The sequence below is a fragment of the Tenrec ecaudatus genome, chromosome 11 (assembly GCF_050624435.1).
Source record: "Tenrec ecaudatus isolate mTenEca1 chromosome 11, mTenEca1.hap1, whole genome shotgun sequence".
NCBI classification, from domain to species: domain Eukaryota; kingdom Metazoa; phylum Chordata; class Mammalia; order Afrosoricida; family Tenrecidae; genus Tenrec; species Tenrec ecaudatus.
The window spans coordinates 109,135,573-109,154,367 of NC_134540.1; the positions used below are offsets into that span (position 1 = coordinate 109,135,573).

Below are 18,795 nucleotides of genomic sequence, written 5' to 3' on the forward strand. Positions count from 1 at the left end.
AGATGTTGTTTTTGCTGTTAGGGGCCATCAAGTTGGTTCTGACTTATAACAACCCTGTGCACACACAACTGAACAAAGCACCGCCCGGTCCTGCGCCAGCCTCACGATGGCTTTTATTTATGAGCCCATCGTTGCAGCTACTCTGTTAATCCTTCTGACCCAGGGCCTCTCGCTTTTGGGCTGTGCCTCTATTTTACCCAGCATGATGTCTTTTTCCAGGCACTGGTCTCTCCCGACACGTGTGCAAAGGACTTGAGACAAAGTCTCACCTTCTGGCCTCTAAGGAGCATTCTGGTCGTACTTCTCCCAAAACAGATTTCTTTCTTTTTTTTTTTTTAATCAGTCTAGGATTCTTTCTGTATGCCAGCATCATAATTCAGATATATCATTTCTTCTTTGTTGTTCCTTATTCAATGTCCAACCTTCACTTGCGTATGAGGCAATGGAAAATACCATTGCTTGGGTCAAATGCCCCTCAGTCCTCAAAGGAACAGCCTGGCTTTTCAATACGCAGTGCTTCATTTGTATTCTTGTCTTTACTTCCATGAGAATTGATGTGGATCCCAAGCAAGGCAAAATGCTTCAGTCTATTTTCCATTTATCGTGATGTTACCCATTAGTCCAGTTGTAATGATTTTTTTTAACATCAAGTAATCTATACCGAAGGCTGCAGTTCTTGATCTTCATCAGCAAGTGCTTCAAATCCGCCTCACTTTCAGCAAGCAAGGTTATGTCATGTGACTATTGCAGGTTGTTCATAAGCCTTCTTCCAATCCTGAAGCCACATTCTTCTTCATAGGATCCAGCTTCTCTGATGAATTGCTCAGCATACAGATTGAACACATTTAGTGAGAGGATACAAACGTGATATACACATGTCCTGATTTTAAACTATGCAAGAATCCCTTTTCTGTTTGCACAACTGCCTCTTGATCCATGTGCAGGTTTCACATGAGCACAATGAAGTGTTCTGGGTTTCCTCTCTTCTCAAGGCCAGCCATAGTTCATAGTATGATCTAAGACGTTGAATTCCTGGGAATAGTCAATAAAACGCAAGCCAACATCTTTATGGTAGTCTCTGCTTTGAGCCAATATCCATCTGACATCAGCAGTGACTCTGGCCTAATCCTGTGGCAGCTCCCTGTTAATGTACTGTTGCAAATGTTAGTGATCTGAATAATTACATAATTTATTTTTAGTGTACTCTTGTTTATTTTTCATCTGGCAGCATTGCAAAATTTATTGTAATTTCATCACTGTTTTTCAACTTATCTGGGAGAAAAAAGGATAACTGTTAATGAATTTACTGTGTCATCCTACTCAGTCTAAACTGATCTTACTAATACTGGCTGAAAACAAACCAATAAAAATGGTTAATTTATTAGTGTACATGAAATGTTTTATTTATTTGAAAAATATTCTAGGCAGTTGAAGTCCTAAATATAGATATGTAAGCTTCATAAATAGTATCTGGTGACAAACAAGGCTTAACCTTCAGTGAAGCTTCAGTTTCTTTGAGCAAAGTTAAACTAGTCAGCAAGGAACAGAAATTAAATTAGTCTTAAAATGAGAGATCATAGGTGTAAGTAATAGAAATTAGGTGGCCCCCCAAAAAATAGAAATATGAGAGGGTACAAAGTTATTTTGTCTAAAATGGAATAAATATCTTTCTAAGAACTTTCCAAGAACTGTTTGAAACCCCCTTGTATATTCTTGTATATTGAGAATGCTGTTTCTAAACTCTCATTCTCTGTCTCTCTGTCTCTCTCTCTTTCACATACACATACACACACACACACACACACACACACACACACACACACACACACACAGCAAGAATGGTTTTCTAGACAATCCATAGGCTGAAAGTATTAGAAATGCAGGCAAGTGGTTTCTCTATAATCTATTTGATGATTGACTTGTTATTTAAGTCTCTTGAGTTCCCTGTGTCTCTAAGATTGTTGGTTTTAGGTGCCATTGAGTCGGTTCTGACGCACAGTAAACTGATGCACAACAGAAGAAAACACTGCATGCGCAGCCCTCCAGCATCCTCACAACTGTTCCTGTGCCTGAGCCCATTGTTGCGCCTTTGGTTTCCAGCCACTTCATGAGGTCTTTCCGTTTCTTCATTTTACCAAGCATGATGTTTGGCAACATGTCCAAAGTACGGGAGACAAGGCGTTGCCTTCCTTATCTCTAAAGAGTGCTGTGGCCATACTTGTCCTTTTAGAAGTTCATGATACTTCCAATATTTTTCAATAGCATTCCAGTTCAAATGCATTGATTATTTTTCAGTCTCCTTATCCCATGTCTAATTTTCACATTAATATGAGGCAATTTAAAATACCATGGCTTCAGTCAGGCACACTTCAGTCCTCAAAGTAACCTCCTTGATGTTCATGACTCTAGAGAGGTCTTGTGCAGCAGATTTACCTAATACTACGCATCTTTTGATCTCTTAGATTCAGGTAAGACAAAAATCCTTGACAACTTCAACCTTTCTCTATTTGTAATGATGTTATTTATTAATCCAATTTTGAATGTTTTGGTCTTCTTAGCATTCAGGTGTAATCCTTACTGAAGGCTGCCACGTTTAATTGTCAGCAGCACATGTTTCGAGTCCTCACTTTCAGCAAGAAAGATTGTGTCATCTGCATATTGCAGGTTGTTAATAAACCTTCCTTCAGTCTTGATGCCACATTCTTGTTCATGTAATCCAGCTTTCTGATTATTTGCTTAGCATATACATTGAACAAATATGGTAAGAGGATTCAGCCCTGACACACACCTTTCCTGATTTTAATCCATGCAGTATACCTTTGTTCTGTTTGTGCACATTTCAAGTATAGAGAGCAAATAAAGCTGAGAACTGGAGAAGAAACTGGTTTATTGAGTAGGGTGCCAGTTTTCAAATCACATTCAGAAATCAGTGGGATTTCAGATGAAACCTTAACTAGATAGGAATTTCAGAGAAAATGCCTTTATAGGTGGTCAGGTAGACTGTTCTTTACTAGTCTGTAATCTTTTAGGCGACAGTTAAGTTTTGCTTTATATATTTTAATTAGATATTTAACATTAATTTTAACACAAATAGCACAATAATAAGATGAAAGACAACAGTAAAGAAATAATACCAACTTTAGTTCATAATATTGTCACCAAAACACCTAGTGGTACAAACTTTTAATTTTAGCATGCATACTTTTATGTGTGTGACCACAATATACCTATTTTTCTGCTATTTTTACCTATCATATTTGTCCGCAAAATAGAGTTCATTCTACACATATTTTATGGGATTCTAAGACAGAAGATTTTAGCTTCTCTAGAAATTGTGTCAACATGATTTATAGGCCAAGGACAAAAATAAGATTGATTTTCTTTGAACAGTGTGGTAATTATCACTGTAGTTGCCTCTCTCCCTACCCCTCCCCCTCCACCCCAGCTGTGTGATTTTGAGAATCTAATTTTATTTTGTATTTAAATAGAAGGAAGATACTGTGCTATTCTAATTAAAGTTGTTGGTTTTCTTAAAATTGTTTTTGGTACATAGAAAAAAGTCAGCTGCTGCTTGTTGTTCAGCACTGTTTTATAGAGAATGAAACATGGTTACAAAGTGTTATGTTTATGAAGTGACATTGTTAGTAGAATTTGAAGTTTTTTTTACGGTTTAAAGATAATCTTAGTTGTTGAAGATGGAACTTTATTTGAATTAAGTTTTTGAAATTTCTCAAGTGTTTTATTCCTTGACGGACCTTGAGTGAGTCATCTAATCATAACTGTGATAAGTAGAAATAAAAATGTCTTGCTGTACATTGATGCAAAGTTCATGATTTACAGGTTTACTGTGAAGATGGGGCAAGACATTTAAGTAATTTAAGGCTTTTGACTCTTTAGGAGCAAGTGTAGATGGAGAAGGTAGACTCAGACGCTGACTGTTTGGTCGGCACTTACTGACTGTGCGCGGCTGCCACCACATTGATGTGCTTCAGTGCAGAACACGCTCAGTACTCAGCACTGTGGATGAGGGAGTCCCAACCTAGGAATGCGTGTGTGACTCACTGCCTCTGCGCCCTGGAGTGCCTCCTCATTTTCTAGTTGGTTCTCCTTTAGATTGAGACAAATCCTTAGTCATTTTCAGTCAACAGCCTTCAACAGAGTCCCATGAATACCATGAGTAAAAGCCTCCATTTGGGCTACATGCCCAAGATCAATTCTCAGCATTAAACCAGAGGGGGAAAAGTATGCTCTAGTATGTGTGTATTGGCTGGGGTGGGGCTTGGGAGTGGGGATGGGGGCAGCCGTGTAAAAATATCTTTTTATTTTTTAGTTCAGAATGGACAAGCTATTTCTTTTAAAAACAGGGTCTGAACAGGAGAGCAAGATTAGTGACAGAAAGATTCTGAAGAAAAAGTATTGTTTATTTAGTCAAACCAATTTAGACTTGATGCTGACAGAGCAGCAGAGACTATGCCCCTTGGCATTGACCCAACTGGAGAATATCCTGTTTATTCTATTTATTAAAAGGATAACTAAAAAATTAGAGGGTGACTGTAATATTGTTGTTTTGATTTTCTGATATGGGACTTAAATGAACTTTTTTGGGAAATAGCCATGCACTGTTAGCTAGTTAGACATACTCTGTTAATTTCATCAACATGTTCATTTCTTTCAGCTCCATGTTCATGCATGTCTTTTAACCCGGAAACCAGAAGACTGTCCATAGGTCTAGACAATGGTACAATCTCAGTAAGTACACATAAATAAGATTCCCACTTGAAAGACTTACGGTCTTGTGAAATACATATATGCATTGTGATGAGAATTATTTATTCGTTATTTTAAAATGTGCTGATTAATTCTTGCTAAGTAATGTGGAAACTGCAGTGCAGCAAGTTGTGGTGAAGGATTCTGGGTAGGGAGAAATGTCGTAATTGTTGGCTTCAAAGCTGGCAAGATAGGTTCAGCTTGATTTGCCATGCACACTGTGGCTAGGCAGGAGTGTGGGTACGTCAGGTGAACGGTAGGAATCTGCTCTTGTGAGAGCAAGATGCTAGTGACTTTGTTCAGCTGGTTAAGCATGGTGTAGTAAGCTTTTCCACATAAGCAACTGACTTCTCGTCCATCTGCATGTCTGATCTTGTCTTTGATATTTCATTTGCTCCTCCTGTTTCTGCTTCTCTTTGCCTTCTCAACTCCTGTAATGTTGTATGTGTTTGTAAAGCATAGACTCTAGATGTCATCTGTAGGATAGATTCAGGGAAGTACTAAACCTTTCGATGATAGAGTTTGAGAAAACTAGAGTGATAAGTGATTAGAATTCTAGGTATTATTTTTATCTAGTATATTAAACAGTAGCAAGATCAATCTGGTAAATTCTCTGTTTGGTAAAATTATCTAGTACTGACGTCAATCCTGGTGGGAAGGACCCTGCTGTGGGACTCGTGGTTTAGGTTTCACCATGCTACAGGAGGTAGCATGCACCACGCCCGGCTGGTGCCGAATGTTGGCAACTAGAACCTACCAGCTGCTCCTCAGAGGAAAGATTTGGAAATTCACTTAGGTAAAAATGACAGCCTTTGGATCCTTAGGCAGTTCTACTTTTTGCCTTGTAGGGTCACTTAAATTGGAATCAAATCAACAGTAGCCTTTGAATGATTTTGTTTTTTTGGTTGATGTGGCCACACTTCTCCATAGAGTGAAGAATCTGAGGGGCTAAGGAGATGCATCTACACTATTCCTTCACTCTCGACCTCGATACCCCGGGTACTGGCATTCTAGAATTCCCTGTCCCCAAACAGCTCAGAGCCTGCTTCAAGGGTCCTTGACCTGGGCGTCTCCTCAGTAACACGGCATGTGCCACCAGTACTGTAGGCCTGGCGGATGGCGAAGGGACAGTGGTTTGAGGAAGCTGGAGAGGAACTGGAGAACAGGAAGAGAAGGGGTGACTTAGACGGGTCCTCACTTCACCACATTACTGTGTTCGAGTTGTAAGAATTCCAAATTTGAACTTGGCTTTTTCGTTTTGTCAGGATTAGAGGAGAAACCATATTTAATTTTTTGCTGCCTTGATTTATAACATAAATATTTAGACATATAGGATGAGGGCCTTTTTTGTATTCTTGCGTGGCTCCTATAGATGTTAACAGGGAGACTGGAATTTCTCATCTGATTAAGCAAAACATTAACCCGGAAACAACTAAGGAAATTATAGCAATATTCTTGTATATAAATCAGCTAAGTAACAAATATTTATGGAAATTCAGTAACATCGAAAACATTTGCTAGGTCTGTAATGTAACTTCTTTCTTAGAAAAACGAGAGATATTTACTCCAAAGATCACTGTCTGCTTTATGGGGAGCCATTTAACAAAGGAGGAGATTGGGGATAAATTTATTTTTAAAAGAAAAAGGAGAGCTGATTATTGAATGACTAGAAGTGCTCACTACAGAGAGAATCTGAGAAGATTGAGCTCCATCTATTACTCAGCACTTCTTGGCCTACTTCCATAAAAGTGGATATGACACGAGTTGAAGTTGGAGCTCTTGACGTCAATGTAGAGTTTCTAATAAACTTGACTTTGAAGACAAGAAAGTTAAACAAATTATGGAGCATTTTTGCCGTAATAGGTGAAACCACCCTCGCCTCTATCCTTCAGTCAATGAAACTTCCAGTAAACCAGAACAGAAATTCATCAGTGAGCTCATGAGCTTTTCTGGGTGTCCGTACAGTATTGGTAGCAAATCTATCCTACCTTTATCTTCTGAAAAAGATGGAGGGACTCTGAGTTGTTGGATATAATTTCTTTAAAAGTGGCTCTTTAATTTTGTGAAAATGTATATAGTACCTAAAGCAATCTATAGATACAACACAATCCTGATCCAAACCCCAACTTCATTGTTTAAAGAAAAGAAAAACTAATTCCCAGCTTTATATGGAGAGAGAAAAGACTCAGGATAAGCAAAGAACTTTTAAAAATTAGAACCAGATAAGATGCCTGACCTTAAACCCTACTACTAATCCACAGTAGTCAAAACAGCCTGGTACTGGTACAATGATGGATATACTAAACCAAAGGAACAGAGTAGAAAACCCAGATATGAATGCATCCACCCACAGGCAACTGATCTTTGATAAAAGACCAATAACTATCAACTGAAGTAGGGACAGCCTCTTCACCAAATTGTATTGGAAAATTGGATCTCCATATGCAAAAGAGCAGAACCCTTATCTCTCCCCGTGCACAGAAAGGAACTCAAGATGGGTTTAACACCTAAATGTAAACCCCAGAGCTAGAAGGATCATCAGTGAGAAAACTGGGACAAACTGCAGGGCCCTATTGCAGGGCATATGTGGACTGCCAAGTACAATAAAGGAAGCACATACAGTGGAAACCAAAATAGATGACTGGGGTCAACTACAAATAAAACACTTGCACACATTAAAAGACTCCATCAAAAGAATAAAACGAGCCCACAGATGGAAATAATTTTTAGCAATGAAACAGTGGACAAGGATCTAATGACCAAAATCTATAGAACTCTACATACAATACCTTAGCGAAATAATAACAAATGACCCAGTTAAAAAGTGGGCAGAAGACATGAACAGACTATTCTACAAAAATGACAGTCAAATGACTAATCAACACATGAGGAAATGCACGAGCAATGATGAGCTAACGCCTTACACCCACAATGATAGATGAATTAAATAAAAGGAAAACAACAAATGCTGGCGAGGATGTGAAGAGATGAAAACTCTTACACATTGTCGGTGTGTTTTTAAACAGGTACAATCACTGCGGAAAGTGATAAAATACTGCTTAAAACAGCTGGGAATGGAAATCCAATGCTATCCAGTAATGCTGCCACTGGGCATATATTCTAAAGACGTTAGAGGCAGAACAAGAACAGATGTTTATTGCTGTACAGTTCACAATAGCAAGAAGCTGGAAATAGTCCAGATAGCCATCATTAGAAAAATGGATAAATAAAATCTTATAGTTATACACAATGGAATTCTATGCATCCCTGAAAAACAGTGAGGAAACCTCAAAACACCTCATGATATGGATGGACCTTGAGTCCATTATGTTCAGTATAATTAGCCAATCACTAAAGAACAAATATTATATGATACCACTACTATAAAAATAGACACTGAGACAAAGGGAGGCTCCTGTTCTCAAATTATTTAATATATTCCTGTTTCCTAGGGTACAAGGATACTGTGCCTGCCTAGAGCTCATGAACCATGTAATACCCCCACCCTTTCTTTTTTATACATTTAAAAACCCATTCTGATAGGACCTCACCTCAATTGAGTCAGTTTCCCATGATCCATAGAGAAGGAAAAGACTACTCAGTTCTTGCCATGTAAGCTAACTCTGCAGTTACCCCAACTTCACAGATACCCCCTATAAGAGTGAATAGTGAACCTTCCTGAAAACCCAATTCAAGAAGCAGCAAGCAACATGCTGTTGGGAAAACGCTCAAGATTAACAGGCTATAGACCACTAATGGGAGAACCAAGCTCAGTATCATAGATGTAATTGGACACTTTCGACCAAGTTATATTCAGCCTGTGGTGATTCAGACTGTGCATTATAGACAACCAGAACTTTAGACTCTGTCCTTCCAAGGTGCACAGCATCTTTCATAGACGACATCAGAAGGATTTGATTTGGAATTCTAACTAATCGAACTACACTTTACCTTAAACACACTGGTAACATATTAAAGAAACTGAAATATTCCTATAGGCTTAAGGTGGAAGTGCCCCCACTGTGAGAAAAGTACATGACTACTATCCTAAGGATATCAACAGAGAAGTCGTTAGACTTGGATTCAAAATTCTTGACCTGAGAGTACCCAATAAATGACAAGTCAAGAATACCATATATATATATATATATATATATATATATATATATATATATATATATATATATATATATATATGCTATTTTCATACTCTCTTTGCCTTTTTATGACATATATAGCCGAGTTCTGCCTCTGTGGATGAGTGTTGAGGAAAGTTAATTGTTAGTGTAATTAGTGTCCAGTAACCTAAATTAATAATCTGTACAAATATCTCTATATATTTTAATATAAAATTGCCTTATGTGTGCATACTTTCCTTTGCTTGACTGATTTAAATTGTGTACCAGTGGCTAAATTAATGGTAATATATATAAAAAAAGAGGACATGATGCAAAGGGCTTGAGTGGAGAGCAAATGCTTTGAAAATGATTATGGCAAAGAATGTACAGATGTGCTTTATACAACTGATGTTTGTATATGTATGGATTGTGATAAGAGTTGTATGAGCCCCTAATAAAATGTTTTTAAAAAATTAATGGTATCAATAAAACTACCCTATGCCCCATGAGAATAACTTAATATCTTTCAACAAAATAATAATGCTGTCTTTTTAACCAGGACATATATAAACCATGGCTATTTGAATAGATTTTGCATTCACATTTAACCTTAGCGCCAGTCTGAGAACAATTCATTCTTACGACATGGCTCTGTTCAATACCTAACCCCATGACGTGATCACTGAAGATGTGGGTGTTATAGCAAAGTGTGGTGGAGAGAGAAGATGGTGCCCGACTATCAGAAAGAATAAAATCTGGGGCCAAGCGCTTGTCTTCAAACAAGCAGCCATCTAGGTGAGGGGCCAACTAAATCCACATGGAAGAAGCATGCCAAGATGTGTGCGCCAAGGATTTTAAATAATTGTGAACACTTAGTTTGCATAAGGCTATGGATGACAGTGGAAGCTCAGAATCCATTTGCAGGGTCCCCACACGGATCCGGCCTCTGGATGAATGCCTTCTGACCATCATCAAGAGATGTGAATGACCTTGCTATCAGAGCATCAGTAAAGCCTCACTTTACAGCATTGTAAAGTCAATTATGGCAAGTGTAGTTCGGTTAAAATGCAAGGCCTTATTCTTTGATCTCTATTTTGACTCATTCTAAAGTTCTTTTAATTTTTAATATTTTCTGCCATTTTAAAAATGGAGGTTTTCTGTGTTTTGTCTAGTCATTGTTGTTGGGTTTTGTTGGTTTGCTTCCTATTTGAGTTTTATGTGACACTCTGTATGTGAAATCCCGGATAGGTAGCTCTATAGATGCAGTAACTGGATTGGTAATTGCCTAGGCCCAGCATGGGAGAGGAGGGGGCAATGGGGAGCTAACAGCAATGAACATGAGAAGAAAATATTCTGAAGGTTATCGAGATGACGATTTCCCAGATCTTCTTAATCTGACTGATTAGATTGTATGATATCTGAAGCATATGCCAATAAAATTATGTTTTTTAAAAAGGCATGTCAGCTCTATTTTTTTAAACAAGGTGCTATTTCAACTCATCAGCATTATAAATTGCTCATTAACCAGCACGTCAACTATCCTCTCAGCAGCTGACACAGTCTGAGCAGCTCCTGTATTGAAATGGCTAGTTTGGGCATATGGAAAAGTCTGACACATTTACTCTACTATCTGAAATTTATACCAGAAATCCAGTAAGCCAACCAAATAAAGAAACCAGGATAGAAATATAATGTGTTCCAGACCGTTTATGAGACCCTCAAATGTGTTAATACATCTTTCCTTGCCTCTATTTACCCAAGACTAAAAATTTATTGAATTTTTGGGCTTATTAAATGAATATGCCTTATATAATTTATCATTATTTAGAGCAGTGAGTCTCAACCTTCCTAGTGCTGTGACCCTTTCATATAGTTCCTCATGTTGTGGTAACCCCCAGCCATAAAATTATTTTCGTTGCTACTTCATCACTGTCATTTTGCTACTGTTATGAATTGGGTGACCCCTGTGAAAGGGTTGTTCAATCCTATGTTACACAGGGTTCTCTAGAGAAACAAAATCAGGACACTAAAGATTTTAATATATGTATATATATATATCATAAGAAATAAACAGGTGGTTAATTTATAAAGCAGTACAAATGGCTCAGTGCAACTCACTCCCATGAGACAGCTAATACACTGGCAGTCCTTCAAGTCTTGAAGGCTGCTGGATAGTCCCGAAGAGCAATTCAGGCTATCCCGTCTCAGGAAGCAAACAACAAGGCAGGTCACCAACAGTCAACCAGATGACAGGGTCTGACAGTCCCCAGCTCAAGTAATGTATACTCCAGTAGCGTGGTGAAGCAGGTCTTGAAGGAACCACAAACTACAGCGACATAGTCCATGGGTTAGGTGTCCCACAGGTAGTGTAGCTTGCAAATTAAGGCAGAGAACAAGCTAAGGCAGCCGCACACTCTTCCGATAACCAAAGAGCAAGAGACAAGAAAGGCAAGGCTTGCTGAGCCATTTATCTCTCTGCTCTTCAGTTAATCCCACATGTGTTCATTGGCCATATTGGCACAATAAACCTACCTATCACAGACCCCCCAAAGAGGTTGTGACCCACTGGTTGAGAACTGCTGATTTGGAGATTCTCAAATTTTATAAGTTACTTTAGCAACCTGTTAAACACACCTCTGAATTGTCATCTAATTTCACCTATGATATTCCTTAGAGGAAGCCTTCTGGGTAGTGCAAACGGTTTGCATTCAACTATTATCATAAAGGTTGGCAGATAACGTTCTGAAATTGCTCTTCATGATGGAATTCACAGTGGAACAAGCATTGGCAGAATCTTTATGGATAGCGACTGCAGGTTTTCTCCTCCTCATGCTTTTCTCACCTCGATTGAAAAAGTGACATGTCAAGGCCAAGGTAGCAGAGAAAGGACTTTTCTGATCACGGGCAGGTTTTCTTCATATTACACACCAGCCCCATTGCAAGAAACGACCCTGTGTTGTTTACTAAAGAATTGATAGTTTGCTAGTGAGTGAGGGTTCACAGGAGCCATTATCATTTTACTACAAGAAGGAAAAGAAAAGGAGCAATTTGAGGATTCAATCTGACTACATGTGTGAGTTTATATGATGTAGATTGTAATGAGCCTACAGGGACCAAATCTAAATGGCGAGGTCTCATGCTAAAGGGGTGACAGGTAGCCCATAGGTAAAGCACTTCCCCTGCAGTCATTCAGGCTGCAGCTGGTTAATCAATTGCTGCAGGGAGTTCCTTTGGAAACTTCACTTTGAAAAGCTTAGAAGCAGCAATGTTTTTGTGTTTTTTTAAAACAATTTATTGGGGCTCATACAATTCTTATCATAGTTCATACATATACATACATCAATTGTATAAAGTACATCTGTACAGTCTTTGCCCTAATCATTTTTTTCTCCTCTTTTCTTTTTTTACATTTTATTAGGGACTCATACAACTCTTATCACAATCGATACATATACATACATCAATTGTATAAAGCACATCTGGACATTCTTTGCCCTAATCATTTTCTTTTCTTTCTTTTTTTTTCCTTTTCTTTTTTTACATTTTATTAGGGACTCATACAACTCTTATCACAATCCATACATATACATACATCAATTGTATAAAGCACATCCATACATTCCCCGCCCCAATCATTCTCAAAGCATTTGCTCTCCACTTAAGCCCTTTGCATCAGGTACTCTTTTTTTTTCCCCTCCCTCCCCGCTCCCCCCTCCCTCATGTGCCCTTTGTAATTTATACATCGTTATTTTGTCGTATCTAGCTCTATCCGGAGTCTCCCTTCCCCACCTTCTCTGCCGTCCATCTCCCAGGGAGGAGGTCACATGTGGATCCCTGTAATCAGTTCCCCCTTTCCAACCCACTCACCCTACACTCTCCCAGCATCGCCCCTCACACCCTTGGTCCTGAAGGTATCATCCACCCTGGATTCCCTGTGCCTCCAGCCCTCATATGTACCAGTGTACAACTTCTGCCCTATCCAGCCCTGCAAGGTAGAATTCGGATCATGGTAGTTGGGGGGAGGAAGCATCCAGGATCTGGGGGAAAGCTGTATTCTTCATCGGTACTACATCTCATCTCCTAAACCCCATCTCCTCTCCTAAACCCCTCTATGAGGGGATCTCCAGTGGCCGACTGACCCATCTCCTCTCCTAAACCCCTCTATGAGGGGATCTCCAGTGGCCGACACTTGGGCCTTGGTTCTCCATTTTGCACTTCCCCTTCATTCAATATGGTATATATATATATACACACACACACATATTCTTTTTTTTTTTTTTTGCATGATGCCTTATACCTGGTCCCTTTGGCACCTCGTGATCACACTGGCTGGTGTGCTTCCTCCATGTGGGCTTTTTTGCTTCTGAGCTAGATGGCCTCTTGTTTATCTTCAAGCCTTTAAGACCCCAGACACTATCTCTTTTGATAGCCGGGCACCATCAGCTTTCTTCGCCACATTTGCTTATGCACCCATTTGTAGAAGCAGCAGTGTTATAGCAGACTTGCCAAATGTCAATCTTAATGATGCTCTCCAACTTTTCTATGTTTCCTTAAGAATGGATGCTGCTGGCATTTCCTTGCTTTCCGTTATTTCTTGTGTGGTATCAATATGTGAATAATATCCCAATTGTGAGCTCAACAGGGTAAATGTGAAAAAAGTCATAGGAAGTCCTGAAGAAAAATATGAATCTAGAAGCTTACAGAGTCTGTTCCCTTAAACTATTTTATAAGCCCCTATTATTTGCACTTAAGGAGCTCTGGTGGCACTGTTGGGTAATTGTTCGGCTGCTGACTTCAAGGTTGGTGCTTCAAGCCCACCACCCACTTCAAGGGGAATGAAGAGGCTCTCTGTCCCATGAAGATTTATAGTCTTGGTGACTCAGAATCAGCAGTGAATTTGGTTTATTATTTAAACCATCTTACGATTTTGGCAGTTGGCATTAGAAGTTAATCCAGAGTTCCAGTTCAAGTCCATCGGAGTTCCCTCAGAAGAAAGACCTAGTAATCTATTTGAAAGGAAAATCAGCACTTAAAAACCTAATAGAAGATGATTCTACTCTGACATACATGCGATCACTATGAATGAGAGATAAATTAATGGAGATTGATTTTATTCATTTTCTACCATCAAAGACTACTATTTCTACCATCTCATTGTTTTATGGCACTGGGTTTTTCCTGTGTGAGGAATTCCTGTGTGTGTGTGTGTGTGTGTGTGTGTGTGTGTGTGTGTGTGTGTGTGACCTTGAAACAGAATCGACTCGGGCAGTGAGTCACTTTCGTTTGGATATGTATTTAGCACTTCTGGTGCTGAAGCTAAGCTTAGCAGGAAGAGTGTAGAGTGCGGGGCGCCAGTTGTTCACTGTTTATTCACAGTCTCTGATTCACGCAGGTTGTTTTATTGTCCCTTCAACTGTTGCTGTTGTGGGAGTTACTGTGTCTTCTACATTTGTGTGGTTCGATTACCAGGACCTACATATAGCCTCCTCCCTGGGGGACAGACAACAGAAAAGTGGGTGAAGGGAGTCGTCAAACAGGGCAAGATATGACAAAGTAATAATTTATAAATTATCAGGGGTTCATGAGGGAGGGGAAAAATGAGGAGTTGATGCCAGGGGCTTAAGTGAGAGCAAATGTTTTGAGAAATGATGAGGGCAATGAATGTACAGATGTGCTTTACACAATTCACGTATGTATGGATTGGGATAAGAGTTGTATGAGCCCCTAATACAATGATTTTTAAAAATAGAAAATAAAAATAAAACCTTTGTGTGGATCACGGAGCTTTTTGGAAACAAGCCTGCCCCCCCCTTAATTTGGCACATGCCCTTGTACAGGACTGTGCAGTGTCTGTTGTGCACAGGGTCGTTATGGGTTGGAGCCAACTCACCGGCATCTAACAACAACAGTATATGTAGGATGCCATCTTTTCCTTAGTACCTACATGATGTCGAGTAACTTGGTCAAGCAGTAGTGAAAGAGGGATCTGTGTTTTGGATCCTACATTGTTTTGTGGCACTTCTATTGCAATTGTACATTTTTGGAAGGTCCTTTAATCCAATTATTAGACTGACAATGTAACATGAATATCTGTCACAGCATCCAAAGTGCTCTGTATTTTATATTAAATGCTGAGGATATCCTAAAGAGAGAAGAGTGGATTAAAATCATGAATACACCATCTACAGGAATTAACTCTCCGAAAGGGGTTCGCTATTGGAAATTGTATTGTTTTAGCAGGTATTCATCTTGTCTTGGTCACATCAAGGTAGCATCTCTGTGCTTCAGGAAGGCATTGACTAGCAATTGATTTACTCTGTTAAAAAAAAAGTATAAGAAGTTGCTTCCCTGTGCCATCTTATACACTTTATATCTTTCTTATCTCTCCTTCTTATTTGAATCATTGCTTGTAAACAAACTCACGTCTCTTTTTTAATTAAAAGTAAAACATTACAATTTTCACTCAACCATTATTCCTCTCTACCTAATGGCATATCTCCCTCCTTTCTTCCAAAATCGTACTTCTCAAAAAGAGTTATAATCCCATTTTACATTCTCTTCCTTCCCGCTTTATATTCAGAGCACTCCAGTCTGCCTGGCAGTTTCATCCTCTTAACAAAACAGCTCTAGCTGTGGTCTCAAAAGGTCGCCATGTTGCTAAATCTGGTTGATGTTTTTAAGTTCTCATTATATTTTACCTCCCTCTGACATTCAGCATTTATTCACTGTTTCTTCCTAAAATCCTTTAAAAATATATAAATCCACAACAACACTCCCCTGCTTTTCCTGGTACTCTCTGTTTCAAACCTATTTTCATCACAGAATGCCCTGTAACCTGCCATTTATTGTCGGAGTCCCTCAGCATTGACTTCTAGACTCTTCCTTTTTTCTATGGGCAATTTCTGATATGTTAAGACTTCAACTGGCTGCCTATCTTGATCCAGTTCTTTTTCTGAGATCTTAATAGTTCCCATTAAATGGTTCGAAATCGGACTCATAGTTATCCCCACAGACCTCATTCTCTTAAGCGTCACCTAGTTTTGTGAATAAAAGGCTCGGTCCTTCCTGTTACACAGCCCGGGGTCTTTGGCATCTTTCCTCCCCTCCCCAACTTTATTAGCTGTAATGTGTGGTCTCATAGCACCTCTTTCTCAGCTTCTAGCCACTGTCAGCAGTGCTCCATCATCTCTTCCTTGCTCTCCTCAGCTACCTCTGCCACTGGTTAGCTTCTGTCCCTCCTCCAGTCTTTTTTTTCATATTGGAGTTGCTTTTCAACCTGAAATTTTCTTCTTTTTTTATAGATCTTTTCAAATAAAATTACATTAAAAATATATAGTAGTTGTATTGACTTATCTTACATTGTCCAGTATATTTATCCACATTCAATTCTGTTGTTCAGTCCCACCAAGTGAGGTTCTACAGTCATCATGGCATTCAACTCTCTATCCATACCCCCCTTTTCACCCGCTTCCCACACCCTCAGGGAACCGTTACTCCTGTAACTATTTCTGAAGGATTATCTAGTTTAACTTACATGTACTGCATAATCTTTTTTTAAAAAGTATTTTATTGAGGGCTCATACAACTCTTATCACAATCCATATATACATCATGGTGTGTCAAACACATTTGTACATTTGTTGCCCTCATCATTCTCAAAACATTTGCTTACTACTTGAGCCCCTGGTATCAACTCCTCATTTTCCCCTTCCCTCTCTGCTCCCCCCTCCCTCATGAACCCTTGATAATTTATAAATTATTATTATTTTTGCCATATCTTATACTGTCCATGTCTTCTTTCAACCACTTTTCTGTTGTCCATCCCCCAGAGAAGAGGTCATATGTAGATCCTTGTAATCAGTTCCCCTTTCTACCCCACCTTCCGTCTACCCTCCAGGTATCACCACTCTCACCACTGGTGTTGAAGGGGTCATCTCTTCTGAATTCCCTATGTTTCCAGTTCCTGTCTGTACCAGTGTACATCCTCTGGTCTATCCAGATTTGTAAGGTGGGATTGGGATCATGATAGTGGGGGGAGGAAGCATTTAAGAACTAGAGGAAAGTTGTATGTTTCATCGTTGCTACCCTGCACCCTGACTGGCTCGTCTCCTCCCTGCAACCCCTCAGTAAGGGGGTCAGACCAACACTTTTTTCATAGCCTTTGTGACTCTACCAAGTGTGGTGCTTGCCTGCCTCCACAGTTTCATTTTCCTTCCGTCAGTGTCCTTCCTCTTGGCATTTCAATCCCTTTTGCGTCCCGTGTTCCCTACTTTTACCATGCCTCCAGATTGTTCTGAGAATTGGATGTGCTTTCTCCTCTCATCCCTCAGATTTCAATTTAACTTTCCGTTCATTTCTTCCAACTAGTACACGTCTGTTTTTGTAGCAATGGGTGCCCGTCCTTTGTGACAGTTGTAATAGTTGCTGTTTTGTACTTGCTTGAATGGAAATGTGATTAATGCATATACAGACTTGCATTGCTTACTGTCCAGGTTATGTTCTGTGAAATCGGACCTTAAGCGAACGTCATATCAAGGCGATATGGGAGCCCACTTCTGGCCGTCCGTATCACTGCTGCTGCTGCTCCTACTCTAGCATCTGGCGGAGGCTGGAGGGATGGTGGTTTGCGCCAGTGGGAGTGAAGCAAAGGAAAGACAGCCTGGGAAGAGGTGGCGTGCACCCAGCTCTGCCTGTTCCTCTGTGCTTCGTATGCAATAGAAGCAGCCCAACCCCCGCGCCTGTTCCCTGAGCCACGTCTTCTGCCTCTCTGGTCAGTATCCCTTTTGGGATCCTGTGTTTCAAGAGTCTTGTTTGGAGTCTTAAAACAGTGGTTCTCAACCTTCCTAACGCCGTGGCCCTTTACAGTTCCTCATGTTGTGGTGACCCCCACCCCAACCATAAAGTTATTTTTGTTGCTACTTCATAACTGTAATTTTTCTACTGTTATGAATTGAGTGACCCCTGTGAAAGGGTCCTTCAGGTCCCAAAGGGGTCACAACCCACAGGTAGAGAACCACTGCTTTAAAACTATTATAAGGGGATAATAAACAGAAGAATTCCTTGTGCTTTAAAAAAACCAATAAAACCATATGGTGCTACAGCTATATCTGCCATTGGATGTAGTACAAAGAGGCGTTAAGTGACACAGACCTGTGTAGTTAGCCATGTTCCACAAGGCAGTGGCTATGTCTGCTTGAACCCTGCTATACAATTGCTCTTGGATGTAAAGTTCTTTTGTATACACACATGAATGCCTATGAATTTGTTTCTGTAGTCAGCCCAGACTAACACAATGAGTAAGTGAGTGAATGAATTAATCTATTGGGTTAATAGTGGCTAGAAGTTAAGAGTCCAGGCTCCTGAATCAGAATATTGGTGTCAAATGTGATGTGCTGGACACATTGCTTTTCTGTCCATGCTTCAATTTCCTTATTTATAAATAGGGACAGTAAGTATATCTGTTCCACAATGTGTTAAGATTATCTGACACAGTACAGAATAATGCTTGCCTTATCAAATGCTTCATAAATATAAGCTCCTGTCAGCATCAGTAAAATTTTGCAGAAGATAATTTAAAAATGGTTATAATAGTACATTTCCAAGGAACTGTCAGAAATTCAAGCCAGATTCAGAAGAGTATGTGGAATGAGGGATGGATAACATTGCTGACATTAGGTGGACCCTTGGCTAAAAGCAGGAAGTACTAGAAGGATGTTTACCTGTGCTTTATTAACTTTGTAAAGGTATCTAACTATGTGGATCATAACAAATCATGGATAATATTGTGAGAATTCCAGAATAATAAACAGTGCTCATGCAGAACCTACCCATAGACTAAGAGGCAGCCATTGGACCAGAACAAGGGGACACTGTGTGCTCTAAAATCAGGAAAGATGAACAGCAGGGTTGT

At 39.5% G+C, this 18,795-nt stretch overlaps 1 protein-coding gene across 1 annotated transcript in view; it reads left to right on the forward strand.

Moving 5' to 3' along the window:
* Positions 1-18,795, forward strand: part of WDFY2 (WD repeat and FYVE domain containing 2) — a 211,489-nt gene that overhangs the window by 106,206 nt on the left and 86,488 nt on the right. Inside the window, exon 3 of the mRNA XM_075563489.1 lies at positions 4,676-4,749. Within this exon, the coding sequence (XP_075419604.1) occupies positions 4,676-4,749 (74 nt within the window). The remainder of the gene's footprint in view (positions 1-4,675; positions 4,750-18,795) is intronic.